Genomic DNA, 14,759 nt, shown 5'->3' with positions numbered 1-14,759 from the left:
CGTCATTTTATATATAAATACTATTTATTAAGTATGGTCGAAAATTTCCGACATTCATATAATTCTATAGAGAAGTTCTGCGTTAGGGAATCTCGACCTTATGACTCACACACTAAAGTCGAGGATGATACATCTTACTGTTAAATAAACAACGTTTTTGGAAGTTTATACTATATTGATTACAGTTTATTACTTAATATGGAACTGTTATATATCATTTGAGATTAATCCTTACGGGTATATACTTAGGCGCAATTGATTCAATGATTCAGTAACTAAAACATGATATTTATCTATAATAAATGATTTAATAGTTTGTTATTGATAAGTTTCAGTTTGTAACAAGTTATTGGTGTCTAGTTGATTGTTGGGAAATGTAATGAATTATTTGCGGAATCATTTGTTTTCAAGCAGTCTTCAAAAAAATAAAAATTTCAAAATTTGTCTGTATTTTATCTTAAACAGATTTTACTGTAAAGCAGTTGTGAAATTATTATTTTATTATTATTTTAGGACAGCCATAGGAATGACAGCGACAATCCCCTGAGAGTAAGTGTTTATATTTAACATGATAATATCTAGACGATCGAGCCTTTTTAAGAATGTACAAAACTTGAACAAAAAAAAAACTAATAGGACATCTGAATTCGGACCGGGGTCTCCTGCTTTCCGGATCACCCAAAGTCCCATCTGAGGTATTATAGTCTTGCATATAGTGGCGAAATTTACCTTTGTATTTTAATGTTATTGTAGCTGTTTCTCATTGAAACACGGATAAAACTACATTTTATTAAAATTGACCTAGCTAGATCGATTTCTCGCCCCCGCTACATGTATATTAAATTTCATCAAAATCATTAGAGCCGTTTCCGAGATTCAGATTATATATATATACTAGCTGACCCGATAGACGTTGTTCTGTAATAGATAATAACAAAATATTTTTTTTACGTATTTGTCAATAATTTTTCATAACGTGTTGTTATAATGAAATTGTTCCACAGCAGAACTGTCAAGCCGTGCGCCAATAAATTCTCTCACAGAAAATATGTCCATACAAAACAAATATCGGAAATAAAAATAATTATGGGCCCCAAATCGAAATAAAAACTGTCCTATCTCTCAAGTTGGACTAAACTGGACTCCATGAAGTAAATTTATTACTATTAAATACTATTTAAATCCGTTCATTAATTTAGGAGTCCATCCCGGACAAACAACGTGTCACGTAATTTATATATTATATTAAGATATATACAAGAATTGCTCGTTTAAAAGATATAAGATATAATTGGTTTTAAATAAACGTTAAAGAAAACACTGTATCCTCAAAACTGTTAAAAGCCTCCGTGGGCGCAATAGCTAGATTCGTTGACATTCAACACGGAGTGTCTGCTTTGATTCTTACCCGTCACGTAACCATGTAGTTTTGGTTCGGACACTTTATAAGATCGGCAATGCTTTTGTCATTTCTCTGATGCTGCATACGAGTATGGGACTAGTGACCACATACCATCAGTGACCCGTATGTACTCGCATTGTTGTCTCCATTGCCCTGTGAGCGATCATGAGCTTTCTCATATGTATCCTACTAATATTATAAATGTGAAAGTTTGTATGTCTGGATGTATATTTGAACTTCTTTAACGCAAAATCTACTGATTAGATTTTGATGAAACATTACAATAATATAGCTTACACACCAGAATAACAAATAGGCTATAATTTCTAAAACTATAGTGTGAATTATACAAAATATAAAAGAAGTGTGATTGTTACTAATGAATACAACTAGCGCCATCTCTTATCAACTAGCAAGCAAAAGATCAATACAATTTATATGGCAAAACAACGTTTGCCGGGTCAGCTAGTATATAATAATACACACTGTGCTCTATTAATTATTCTCTAAGTATATATTTCAGCTGTCTAATCATTGAGTTTTAATACTAAAGTTTTCTTTACAGAAGAGAACAAACCAAAGTACATACGGGTCACTGATGGTATGTGGTGACTGGTCCCATAGTCTTATGCAACACCAGAGGAATCACAGGAGCGTTGGCAGCCTTTAAGGGAGGTTTACGCGCTTTTTCTGAAGATACCCATGTCGTTGAAGATAACATTGAGAGTAATTCATCGCAATTTGATTCGGAGCAGCGAAAAAAGTTCCTTAAAGGGAACTTATTTACTTTGGTATACCAAAGCGATTATTTTAAATTTTCCTCACTGTAGATTTTGTCTTCTTGTTATCAAATCCTAAATGACTAAAATTGAAACAGTATCTTTCTACTAATAGAAACTTAGTTTTGTAAACAAGTCACGCGAGGAGTAGACAGCGTGTGTTGAGAAACATGTTTCAGAAACAAAGTTTTGTGTATGTGTTATTGTTGAATGTATTCACTAGGACCTCGGTTAGAAAGACACGGTTGGACGGACTGTCATATTAAACATGTTTCCTGTAGGTTACTCTTCGGTTACGGAATCCTAAAAGCTTACCTAATCATTGATTCATCATTTTATAGTTCGATTTTGAGCAATTAATTTTTAACTGAAACCATGAATGAATATTTAAATAAGCCACATGTCAAAAAACAACACACCCATTGAATACGTACAGAACTCGGAATACAAATCAAGAATACAATTGACACAGACAAACTAGCCAGAAGAATTAACATGACCTGGAAAAATATTGGAGTTAAAAAATCTATATTTTCAATTATATGAATATGTATATAAGTGTTAAGTTTTTGCATGTTTTTAATTTAAGCTGGATAGAGGATACATCGTAATATTTAAGATGAGGTCATACCCTATTCCAACGCAAAATAAATAATTTCATTTCATGATTGTTTATTTTTAATCATTCCAGTACAGATACAGAAGTTACAGCTATAGAGATGACGATGTTGATGAACCTTTGAGAGTGAGTAGACGCATATAGTACTAACTGGTTTTATATCTTTTCAAAGTCAAAGTCAAAGTTTTTATTTGCATAAACATGTTAGATTGATGTTACATAAATATTATAAAGTACATGTTTGCCACATTTATGACGTGCAAATTTTATAAAATATATTTCTAAATCATTAGTAACAATAATATCAATTTAACAAAAGATTAGTAGCAGTATTATATAATATATAGTCAAGTTTTTAGTTGAAAATATTCGTCTTATGAATATAAGCAGTTTTTACTCAGGTATATTTTCAATTTAGATGAGAAATTCCTATTTGACGATACCTCTCTTATTATTTTTGGGATGTGATTATAGATTTTTATGCACATACAAAAACAGTTTCTCTGAAATAATGTAGTTCTACAGCAAGGTACTTGTAGTTTGGTGTGGTCCCTGGATGGGAAAAGAGAGTTTTACATTATATTTACATAATAATATATATACATAATAGATATTATTATAATAACGAATGGTGTTCCGAAGAACTGTTTCACCTGATTTCTGCCGCTGAATTCTACCTTCGTACGACACGCCACAAATTGCGATATCATGGCGTGCCTTCACAGCGCAGTTTTCAATGAACTTTCTTCTACATATAACTAAGCTGTTAAATGAGCTTCTTTGTGCGGTGTTTCCAGAACGATACGATATGTGCACCTTCAAATAAAGCACCTTCACCTTTCTAAAAGACCTGCAATGCTCCTGTGGTTCCTCTGGTATTGCATGAGAATGTGGGCTGTGGTGATCACTAAACTTGACCCGTACGCTCGTTTGTCCTCCTCTGCCATAAAAAAATCTATCAATCTAATATTTTCTAAGGTCATACACACATAAAGTTTATTTTATTAGTACAGAACAAACACAGAAATTAACAGCTATTAAGATGACGCCTTTGTTGACGATACATTGAGATTAAGCGAATATTTATGTTTAATGCAATTTGTTTTATACATTACACTATAAACGCTAGAGGTCCCGGGTTCGAATCCCGGTAGGTGCAAGCATTTATATGATGAATATGGATGTTTGTTTCCGAGTTATATGTATGTTTAAATGTACTTATGTATGTTTATATGAATTTATGTATGTTTAAGTAAGTATATTGTATTAAATATATCATTGTCTTGTAACCCATAACACAGGCTATATATGCTTAACTTTGGGGCAAGATAATTTGTGTGAAAAGTGTGTTAATATGATAATAATTATTATTATTATAAACATAATATGATTTCTTTAGATTTATTACACTGTTCACCATTGTTCAATTACATTTGAAGATGAAGACTCTGCCGACATGTTTGGGTTTCTTTGTAAATAAGAAACAAAATTTATTTTGAGGTTTTAATGTCTGATACACATTTTTTATATGGAGAAAGATACATATGCTTTATAAGATGGAACGATCTTAGGTACAGTTTCAGAGGTAAATTGAATAAAGAGAAATCTGCACCTTGAGTCATAAGTTATTTTTTTTTGCAGACATCGGACTTGGACGTGTTGGCGAAGGAATTAGATCGCCTGGCTACTGTGAGTAATGCAATATTTTATAGCCGACATGTTAAAAGAAGTTAAATTATCGTACGCCATAACATGCAGAGTACAATTTATACACATAGTTCTGCTTATAGAAAAGCAATAGCTGGTCCACGTATCAGGCCCATGAACGATCAATCTATATTTGGAATACTTCTTCATTTTGTTAATAAATTTGAGTATTTTGCCTTTATTTATGTACAGTGTGTGTAGATTGATGTATATACTGTACTTAATACCGTTTAAGGTTACATAACTTTATATATTATGTAAGTACATAAAACTAATGTATTTATAAACTACCACTGTAAATACTGACACTTCTTCTCATTAAAACTCAACAAAACAAAAGAAGTGAAATGTGCTGAAATGAATAACTTTGACATTCAAAAGTACCCTTTTTTGATATCAATGCGTAATCTTGTCCAATTTAACTAAGGGTCAAGTTTGCTCGTCAACCACTAAAATCCCGTTTGTAGCCTAGTGTCGAAATACTGGGTCTCGAGCGATTGCAGATCCCGTGGACATCTGGAAGGCAAAGCCAAACTGGCTTCGAAGAAACTGGGCCTCATAAATAGAGCACGGCAATACTTCAAGCCGGCCCACATTCTGTCGCTCTACAAAGCGCAGGTCCGGCCACATATGAAGTATTTCTGTGATCCCTGGTCAGGCGCACCCCAGTATAAGCTTGACCGCATGTGACGCAGAGCTGCTCGAATTTCCGGGATTCCAGTGCTGCCGCCGAATTCCACCTTCTCACGTCACGCCACATCTTAGGTATCATCAACACCGTCTGGATATCCTTCTACATCTTCCTTGTACATTGTTTCCAGGACGATAAGAAATGGTTTCCTTCAAAAAAAGCGCGTACTCTTTTCGAAAATACTGGCAACGCTCCTGTAATGCCTCTCTGTGATCACTTAACATCAGGTGACCCGTACGCTCGCTTGTCCTCTTCCATAAAAAATAAATTTGATTTCTTTTCATATTTTTTCTGAATCCTGTATTTACTCGTTTATTAGCTATATAGTATTTTATATTCGAATCAGCTTTTTTGTTTTTCTTACAGATATATAGAGGGCAAGGCGTAAGTTTATTAGTCAATAATCACTAGTAAATATTTATACTTACACTAAAAATTATAAATAATAAAAGTCTGATAATTTCAATTTTATTAGTTTTACAATAAAGCCTTACTGGTTGAGAGAAGTGCATCATTAAACAACGATTAATTGGCTATATAGGATTTCGAATGGATCTTAAAACGGCATGCAAAAAATAGCTAAACTAATGCGCACTAACGCTGCGTTAACTGAAATTGCATAAGTTATTAACGGCATTGACGTAAATTGAATTGGTACATGCGTGGTTTAAGTTCGTCATAATCCCTTTTCAGCTAGTACCAACAATTTAGAAATATTTGTGTTGTACTAAAACTTATCAAGACTATTATAACTCAATATACATTTATTCAAACAAAATAAATCTTATAACTATGTATACAATACTATGACTACATAATATTAAAACTATCATTACGTGGATGCGTACCAAGAATACTGGCAGCATTTTCGCGTTCGATAGCTAGGCTGATCTGTTGACCGAGATAGTTGCCAGCGCTTGGGTTTCCAGTAGCCTTATTGAGGCGCGAAGATAGTATTTCGAACATTCTCCGCGCCTCCGGGCCCCACGGGCCAAGTGTCTCGACACAAAACGGCACAAAGATGTATCACTTACTGAGACCAACATATCTGCGATGCTTGCCGTCTTCGGCAGTCGAAACAGCAGCCCCGGCACCAACTGAAGTAACGATGCGGGTTTCGAACCCCCGACCTCTGGCGTTCCGTGCCAGTGCTCTGCCAACTGAGCTAACCGTTCGAGTGACCTATCGTCATAAAATCTTGTATGCTTTGTTCAATACTCACGCAGAGCACTGGCACGGAACGCGAGAGGTCGTGTTTTAATTAATTTTGTTTTAAAATTTTATTTGTGTGTTATTGCTAGAAGTGAGGGATATCACTTTTAAAACATAACTAACAGTTTTTTATTTTTTTTATTTTAGGTATTAAAGGTTTCCTACGTAAGTTTTATATATCTCATGCCTTATTTTACTGTATAAATCTTACAAATACCAAAGATGTCACATTATCAGCTCTAATAATATTTGAGCTATAATAGCTACAACAAGCAACGCAGTTTCTTGATATTCCGGTGATGATATTTTGTTATTTGGATTCCATTGGATTCCAGGCCGCAGTAGATATTACCATCTTAAGTATATTGTACATTGCGCTTTGCAAAATCCAACTGTGGAATGAAACGAAAAAATCATTATTTAATGATTTGTTTGAAAAAAAAGAACAATTAATGTTTCTCTTTATTCTTCTTTGTTTTATCTGCGCTTTGCAATTGACCCGAAACAAACAAATTATTTTTTTCGTAAAATGTGACTTTTTTTTTATGGAATAGGAGGACAAACGAGCGTACGGGAGGCCTTGTGTTACGTGATCAAAGCCGCCCACGCTCACTTGCAACACCAGAGGAATCACAAGAGCGTTGCCGGCCTTTAAGAAAGGTGTACTATTTACTTATACCAATAATTCACTAATTTTCCAATAAGTATGGTCACAAGCGAATGAGCTGAAATTGTGTGCATAAACTAAATTTTCAAGTTGATAGTTTAGCGCAATTTGTTGTTTCCTTTGAGGTGGTATTGCTGGTAGAGTTTTTAAGTTGAGGCATTTACAGTCTTTAGAATTTATTACTTCTTTTTCAGGTGCCGCCTCATGTTCGAGATGTAAGATATTTTACTTTAGAATTCTGTTAATATTTTATTCGTCAGTAAAATGCCTAAAGTGTTAGTCGCATACTCTCTATTTCTTCAAGAAGGAGACCGATTAATATAGCAAACATTATTGTCACTGGTACCAGGCAAGCATAAATAAAACAGAGATAGTATCGCCTGTATAAAGGGTGATGGTTGGCACGTGTGCACGTTAAGTCTTAGTAACTAAGCATTTTCAGAAAATGACAGTGTCTGTATACGGTTCATTACACCAAACACAGCGGAGGTACAAACCAACGTACTTATAAATGACCAGAAATTGAAACTTGTGTATCACGTTTGATAAAAAGCTTCAGTGGGGTCCACATATTGCCCAACTAGCAGATATACTCAGTTCTGCGGCATATGCTGTTAGAAAGATTAGAGAGTACACTAATGTTGCGACCGCTAGATTGTTGTACTTCAGTTATTTTCACAGCATCATGACGTACGGTATTTTACTGTGGGGTCATGCTGCTGACATTGACATAGTGTTTGCTCTGCAAAAGAGAGCAGTTCGTGCTATATATCAGCTTGGTTATAGACAGTCTCTCAAAGAATAATTAAAAGATATAAATATTATGACTGTTCATTGTCAGTACATTTACGAAAACGTAATATACGTTCACAAAAATCGTCACCTTTTTGCTCTTAATAGTGATTTTCATTACAATAACACTAGAAATAAGGAATTGCTTGTAACTAATTCTATTAGGCTTCATAAGGGTAAATGTATACACTTCTATATTAAAGTCCCAGCCACTGTTCAGGCATTATCTATAAATAAATTTTAATGTTTTATAGAAAAATGCCTCTGTCGTGAATCCTATTACTCCACAGCTGAATATCTGAGTGATCGGACAGCCTGGGACTAGATTATGATTATTTTATAGCAATAGCAACGAAAGTACAATATTGTATATTTTTATTAAATAGAGCGCAAAAAAAGAATGCTGGGAGAGTTTCTTGCGCCGCTTCTTCTCTCTCAGAGCGCCATTTGTTACCGAAGCGGTAGTAGTATCTAGTATATTAGAAATAACATCAAAAAAAATTCTAAAGGAATCAATTTTGAGAAAATAAATGCCTTTTTATGCCTTTAATACAAACTAAGACGTAACCATTATTGTCACTGGTACCAGGCAAACATAAATAAAACAGAGATAGTATCGCCTATATCAAGGGTGATGGTTGGCACGTGTTAGGACACGCCAAGTCTTAGTAAGCATTTTTAGAAAGTGACAGAGTCTGTATCACAATAACATGTAGTTATACTTACTAAAACGTAGCAGAAATTTATATTCAGCGGCTACATTTTCGAGATAAAACGAACATACATTTTCGCGATAAGCAATTCGTGATGCCATTCATATTCATATAATATACTTGATTATTTTTGGAGATTACTTCTTAAAAATCGATTTTAGGCTCATAGGTGGAGATTTTAAGATGAATAAAATCAAACGTAGAGATTATCTGCGGAAAAACTATTTTACTATACGTTAACAATCAATAGAAGAGACATTTAAAGAGATCAGACCGACAATACATATTTAATATGTATTCTTATTAGGTTAGGTTCCTATGCAGTCCGCGTCAACTAATCTTTGCGAGGGATATGGATATGTGATCAAATTGACCAATCACATTGCTTCCCGCCAAAAGCTTAAAGGCAGACTTATTGTTGATCCATCTCTTTAAATGTCCTTGCTTGATTGTTATAAACTTGTAGGTGGAATATGAAATAAAATGGAAAATGTTAATTTTCAGCCTCTTTATAGCAGCAGCTACAATCTGGGAGTAAGTTTACTTTAACTTTAATTCTAATCTTGTAAGCACCTCACTGCTTAAAACACATTATATTGTTTGACTATTGAGAATCACTTTAAGACCTTTGTCCACTAAAGATGAAAAATTTAATGCACCTTTATATTCATAAAGTCTTTTTTTTTTATGGAATAGGAGGACAAACGAGCGTACGGGTCACCTGTTGTTAAGTGATCACCGCCGCCCACAATCTCTTGCAACACCAGAGGAATCACAGGAGCGCTGCCAGCCTTTAAGGAAGGTGTACGCGCTTTTTTTGAAGGTACCCATGTCGTATCGTCCCGGAAACACCGCACAAGGAAGCTCATTCCACAGCTTTGTAGTACGTGGAAGAAAGCTCCTTGAAAACCGCACTGTGGAGGACCGCCACACATCCAGATGGTGAGGATGATATCCTAACTTGTGGCGTGTCGTGCGAAGGTGGAATTCAGCGGCAGGAATCAGGTTAAACAGCTCTTCGGAACACTCCCCGTGATAAATGCGGTAGAAGACACACAATGAGGCGACGTCTCTACGCAACGCCAAGTGATCCAGCCGTTCACAGAGCACTGGGTCCCCGACAATTCGAGCTGCTCTGCGTTGCACGCGGTCAAATGGATCGAGCTGATACTGGGGTGCGCCAAACCAGAGATGACAGCAATACTCCATGTGTGGCCGGACCTGCGCTTTGTAGAGCGCTAGTATGTGGGCCGGCTTGAAGTATTGCCGTGCTCTATTAATGACGCCCAGTTTCTTTGAAGCCAATTTGGCTTTGCCTTCCAGATGACCACGAAATTGGCAATCGCTCGAGATTTCGAGACCCAGTATTCCGATACTAGGCGAGGCTTTGAGGGAAGTGTTGTCGAAGAGCGGTGATACGACAAATGGAGTTTTTTTAGTGGTAAACGCGCAAACTTAAGTCTTCTGGGGGTTAAATTGGACAAGGTTCAATTGTGATGAATATTTACTTACCTTTTTCACTTGTAAATATGACGTCATTGTTAAACTTATTGATTTGTCCATTTTTATTCCAGAGCTTGAACTTCAAATACGTGAGTAGTGATAAACCTTATCGTTTCTATTCCAATTTTAATTTTGCTAATAGGGTAATCCCTATTAGCAAACCTAACACATTATAAAACAATAAAAGGGAGTATAGGGTGTATAAAATAGCTAAATAGTTAAATGGAGGATAGATAAAAATTGGTGAGTTTCTTGCCAGCTAAGAACAAGTTCTCCTGATATTCTTGAACCGATGGCATCAAAATTGACTTTCTTAATTGTACAAATTGTAGAATCTATCAAAACTTTCATCGATAAGTATGAACAGAATCGACATCGCTAAATGTCAATGTTTATATAACGTTAACCATAGATAAATATATAAAACAGCTCTTCCGCATTGAATCTGTAAACTCGATTAGTTAACGAGGTTAGCTCACTTTGAACTAAGTTTAATAGGAGTAAGCTTAGTTTAATGTGTTCTAACCGCGTTTTTTTTTTGCGCCCAGACAATGGGATAGGGCTACCCTCCACGATAACGATGGAAGGGAGGTGGTGAACGCCGAAGTCTGCGTTGGTTATGTGGGACTCACGTAAGACCTTATTACATACCACCTCCTGAGGTTGGCTTTGGGCGAGTGCCCTCTAAGCCTTCATCGAAGGCGACCTTCCCTTGGAGAGAGAGAGGCGTAAGGGGCTCTCCCTTTGGAGTATCCGCTGGGTTATGTCTAACCGAGTTCTACTTCAATGGTGAAATCGGGCCTCATTCAATAATATCTCATGTTTCTTTCGTATACTTAGAGCCTGAAGCACTATTGTCATTATTTGTAGTCCCCCTGAACCCATTGATAATTGGTCAATGATGATTCCATATTACATTATTTTTGAGTTTCGAGTCCAGTGATTAATTTATCCAAAATTTAAAGCTATATTCTCTTTAAAATATTTCAATGTTTGTATAATATCTCTCTTTTATATACAGCGTGTATGAATTAATGCACCCAGTGTACTCAATTATAACTCTTGAAGTTTTTATTTATGATTTACTACATTTTTAATATATTTTTACTCAGGTTGAAACTTTTGAGTAGTATAAATATTTGATACGATGAGCTGCGATGTCGCAAATAGAGCAGCAATGACTTTCTTGCCACTTCTTCTTATTGAAGCACAACTTATCCAAATTTGTCAATGGTAATAATAAGTATTACGAATAGGAAGAGGCGCCCATCTTTTTGCTAATCGGATGAAAAGTATTTTACATACATTTTATTTAGTAAAAAATATACATCCCGTATTATAGGTTGTCTACATTTTTCAAGGCTTCATATAATTTAAAGTTCAATCGGAATTATTCAAAACAGATTTATCGCAGACACAACAAATGTCACTGGGGTCGCATTGAAATTATTGTTATTTTGATATTTAGGTTTATTTATTAAACGGAGCAGATCAAATTTTTAGTAGATATTTAAACCTGCCAACCCTAACACAACACCGTATGTCTTAGTTTTAAACTTTTCTATAAATGTATATAACACAGAGTATATTTTTCCGCATGAGCCCTCCCTCATACGCGGCATCGTTGAAGACTAAAACAATCTAATAGTCTCTGGTACTTCTATATTTTTACCCCCTTAATCATAATAGTCTGCTAACTTAAGGCATTGCTAATTCTCACTCTGTCTTCTTCTATTGACCTAAGTCAGAATGAAAAATAACACTCTGTAGCAGCTGTTTTAAGTTAGCGGACCATTTTTATGATTACTTATTAAAATATACTAGCTGACCCGACAGACGTTGTTCTGTACATAATAAGTAAATTACTATTTTTTATTAATTTGTCAATAATATTTCATAACATCAAGAATTATTTCGTAAAATATGCTCCGGCCTGTTGTTATAATGAAATTGTTTCACAGCAGAACTGTCAAACCGTGCGTCAATAAATTCTCTTAAAGAAAATATGTCCATACAAAACAAATATTGAAAATAAAAATAATTATGAGTCCCAAATCGAAATAAAAACTATCCTATCTCTCAAGTTTCTCATTTAAATCCGTTCATTAGTTTAGGAGTCCATTGAGGACAAACATTGTGACACGAGATTTATATATATATTTAAAATATATTAGGCCGAAGGCCGACCGTTTTCACTTCTCATCATTACAATTCTGTCTTATACGATTATTTTCTCATTGGCGTCTCGTTTAGCTTTACGGCCAACCTTAAAACAATATATAATAGCAATTTATTTAATTCCAGTATGGACCTAATTATCCCTACGATTACTACCGGGTAAGTTGAGTAATTTAATATAATCTGTGTGCTACAAAGACTTAATTATTTACTCTAGTGATATTTCGTTGCCTTTGTTTAATCTATGGTTTGAGCTGTCGCCTTGTCATGATCATTGCAATTTTAATTTTATTACGTAGTATTTACATCCTCTTTGGTAGCAAAACTCTATAAGAAAAAAGAGATTCACTCGATTGTATGAAACATGCAGTCATTGACAGAGAAAAAAAGGGACGAGACGAGCAGGACGTTCAGCTGATGGTAATTGATACGCACTGCCCATTAAAATGCAGTGCCGCTCAGAATTCTTGAAAACCCCGAGAATTCTGAGCGGCATTACAATTGCGCTCGTCACCTTGAGACATAAGATGTTAAGTCTCATTTGCCCAGTAATTTCCAAAAGACCGAAACACGGCGCGTTGTGGTACCCATAATCTAGCTGGCATCCTGTGCAAAGGAGCCTCTTACTGGTAAACCTAACTTAAAAAATAATAAAAAATATTTATGAATTTAAATATGATTTACTACTTTGACTTTCAGGACAATTTAGAGAATCGTCCAGTGATTGTACCATACGTAAGTACATTTTAAATAAAACTTGATATCAACCAGCTCATAATAACCTACATATAATCTTTTGCATTTATTACTTTGTTGATAAATATTATGAAACTTTTTTTATGGAAAAGGAGGACAAACGAGCGTACGGGTCACCTGGTGTTAAGTGATCACCGCCGTCCACATTGTCTTGCAACACCAGGAACCATGACAGGAGCGTTGCCAACTTTTAAGGAAGGTGTACGCGCTTTTTTTCATGAACGCATGTCGTGTCGTCCCGGAAACACCGCCCATGGAAGCTCATTCCACAGGTTTGTTTTAAGTGGGGAGAAATTCCTTGAAAACCGCACTGTGGTCCTCCAAAGGAACGCCACACATCCACATGGTAGGGTTGATATCCTTATTTGTGGCGTGTCGTGCGAAGGTGGAATTCGGTGGTATGATGGAGGTATTCAATAATTCGACTGGTATATTCTTTTATGTATGTACACCGATTACGCTGAGAATTATGATCCGATGATCTTGATTCTTCTTTAGTTTGATGCGGAATAGTTGCCATTTGGTCCCATAAAAATTTAACATGGTTTGACCCAGCAGTTTTCATTTTAGGAACATTTTTGTTTACGCTGACGACGTAATTTCAGTTTGTGTACGTATTTTTTAGGAGTTTTCATTTCACAAATAAAATCCGAAAATAAAATTGTATGAACGATGCGGGACTCGAACCCACTACCTCAACCGTTCGAGTGACGTATCGTCATAAAATCTTGATGCTTTGTTCAACTCTCAGGTTGTGGCTTCATCTACAGGATCTACTTTCCAGTTGATAACCTGCTCAACCCCAATATTTGAATATTAGGAAATTGACTTGAGATGTCGCTCTTGTAAATCTAAACATTTTTTTTTTAAGTTTTCATTTGTAAGCGTTCGTCTCTCCATACTGACTATGCAATTCGGAACTTCTCGGAAGGCTTCTAGTGACATGGTTTCTGTGCCATATATTAGCACTGGTAAGACGCACTGCTCGAAGACTATAATTTTGAGATGGAGGGAAATTTTGCCTAGCAGCTTAGTCTATCTTCAAAGTCAAATTCACATAAACTTTATTCAATTACCCTGAACCAAGCGCTTTTGAATCATCACTGTAAATATTGCTTTTAAATTACTGAATCTACCATTTTTTTTTTAAAAAGAAGAGCTCGAGAGAGGAACATACAAGAAATTCAAGGACCACTCTGAGTGTTTTACAATGGCTGTAATATATATAACAAATTAGTTTGTAAGGTACTGCATCCAATACATAAAACTCCTATCAAATAATGACTGTTGATTATTCTTTACAGGCTGAAAAAGTCCAAGATCATGATAAGAAGCCGAGAAAAACCCACCTTCGTGATGACGTCACTGAAAGTTATTACCAATACGATAAATAAATTTGAAGTCCTTCCATGACATTATCTCCACACGAACCTGGCCACTTCATTGTTGATTTTACTAAATTAATAAAGTTATTTAAATTGCAAGCAGTATTTATGTTATTTATTTTAAAAATCGAACAATAATAGTTCCATATTTATACCTTATTAAAATACTCCTTATTTTCTCACTGAACCTTTAACATTAATCACGACGTTACCGACGTGTTAGAAAAATCAATAAAACAATCAAAAAATATAGTAAGTAATTTTACGAAATCTGAACTAATATTGCATATATTTTTTTTTTATAATCCTTGCACATGGTTAATTTTTCATTTCACTGTGCTTCCTACTCGGATTA

General features: G+C 35.1%; 1 protein-coding gene across 4 annotated transcripts in view; it reads left to right on the top strand.

Annotated features, from left to right (window-relative positions):
• LOC126976460 (dentin sialophosphoprotein-like) overlaps nucleotides 1–14,509 on the top strand; it is a 30,197-nt gene extending 15,688 nt beyond the window's left edge. For all 4 annotated transcript variants that reach the window (XM_050824813.1, XM_050824793.1, XM_050824802.1 and 1 more), the window contains 11 exons: nucleotides 514–549; nucleotides 2,873–2,926; nucleotides 4,442–4,489; nucleotides 5,565–5,582; nucleotides 6,558–6,575; nucleotides 7,272–7,292; nucleotides 9,087–9,116; nucleotides 10,157–10,174; nucleotides 12,390–12,422; nucleotides 12,963–12,998; nucleotides 14,324–14,509. In XM_050824813.1, the coding sequence (XP_050680770.1) occupies nucleotides 514–549; nucleotides 2,873–2,926; nucleotides 4,442–4,489; nucleotides 5,565–5,582; nucleotides 6,558–6,575; nucleotides 7,272–7,292; nucleotides 9,087–9,116; nucleotides 10,157–10,174; nucleotides 12,390–12,422; nucleotides 12,963–12,998; nucleotides 14,324–14,413 (402 nt within the window). In that variant the 3' untranslated portion in view covers nucleotides 14,414–14,509. The remainder of the gene's footprint in view (nucleotides 1–513; nucleotides 550–2,872; nucleotides 2,927–4,441; nucleotides 4,490–5,564; nucleotides 5,583–6,557; nucleotides 6,576–7,271; nucleotides 7,293–9,086; nucleotides 9,117–10,156; nucleotides 10,175–12,389; nucleotides 12,423–12,962; nucleotides 12,999–14,323) is intronic.
• The last annotated feature ends 250 nt before the right edge of the window (nucleotides 14,510–14,759 follow it).

The sequence above is a fragment of the Leptidea sinapis genome, chromosome 2, assembly GCF_905404315.1.
Source record: "Leptidea sinapis chromosome 2, ilLepSina1.1, whole genome shotgun sequence".
Taxonomy (NCBI): domain Eukaryota; kingdom Metazoa; phylum Arthropoda; class Insecta; order Lepidoptera; family Pieridae; genus Leptidea; species Leptidea sinapis.
The sequence above is the reverse complement of the archived record's forward strand: the minus strand, read 5'-3'. Positions and strand labels throughout refer to the sequence as shown.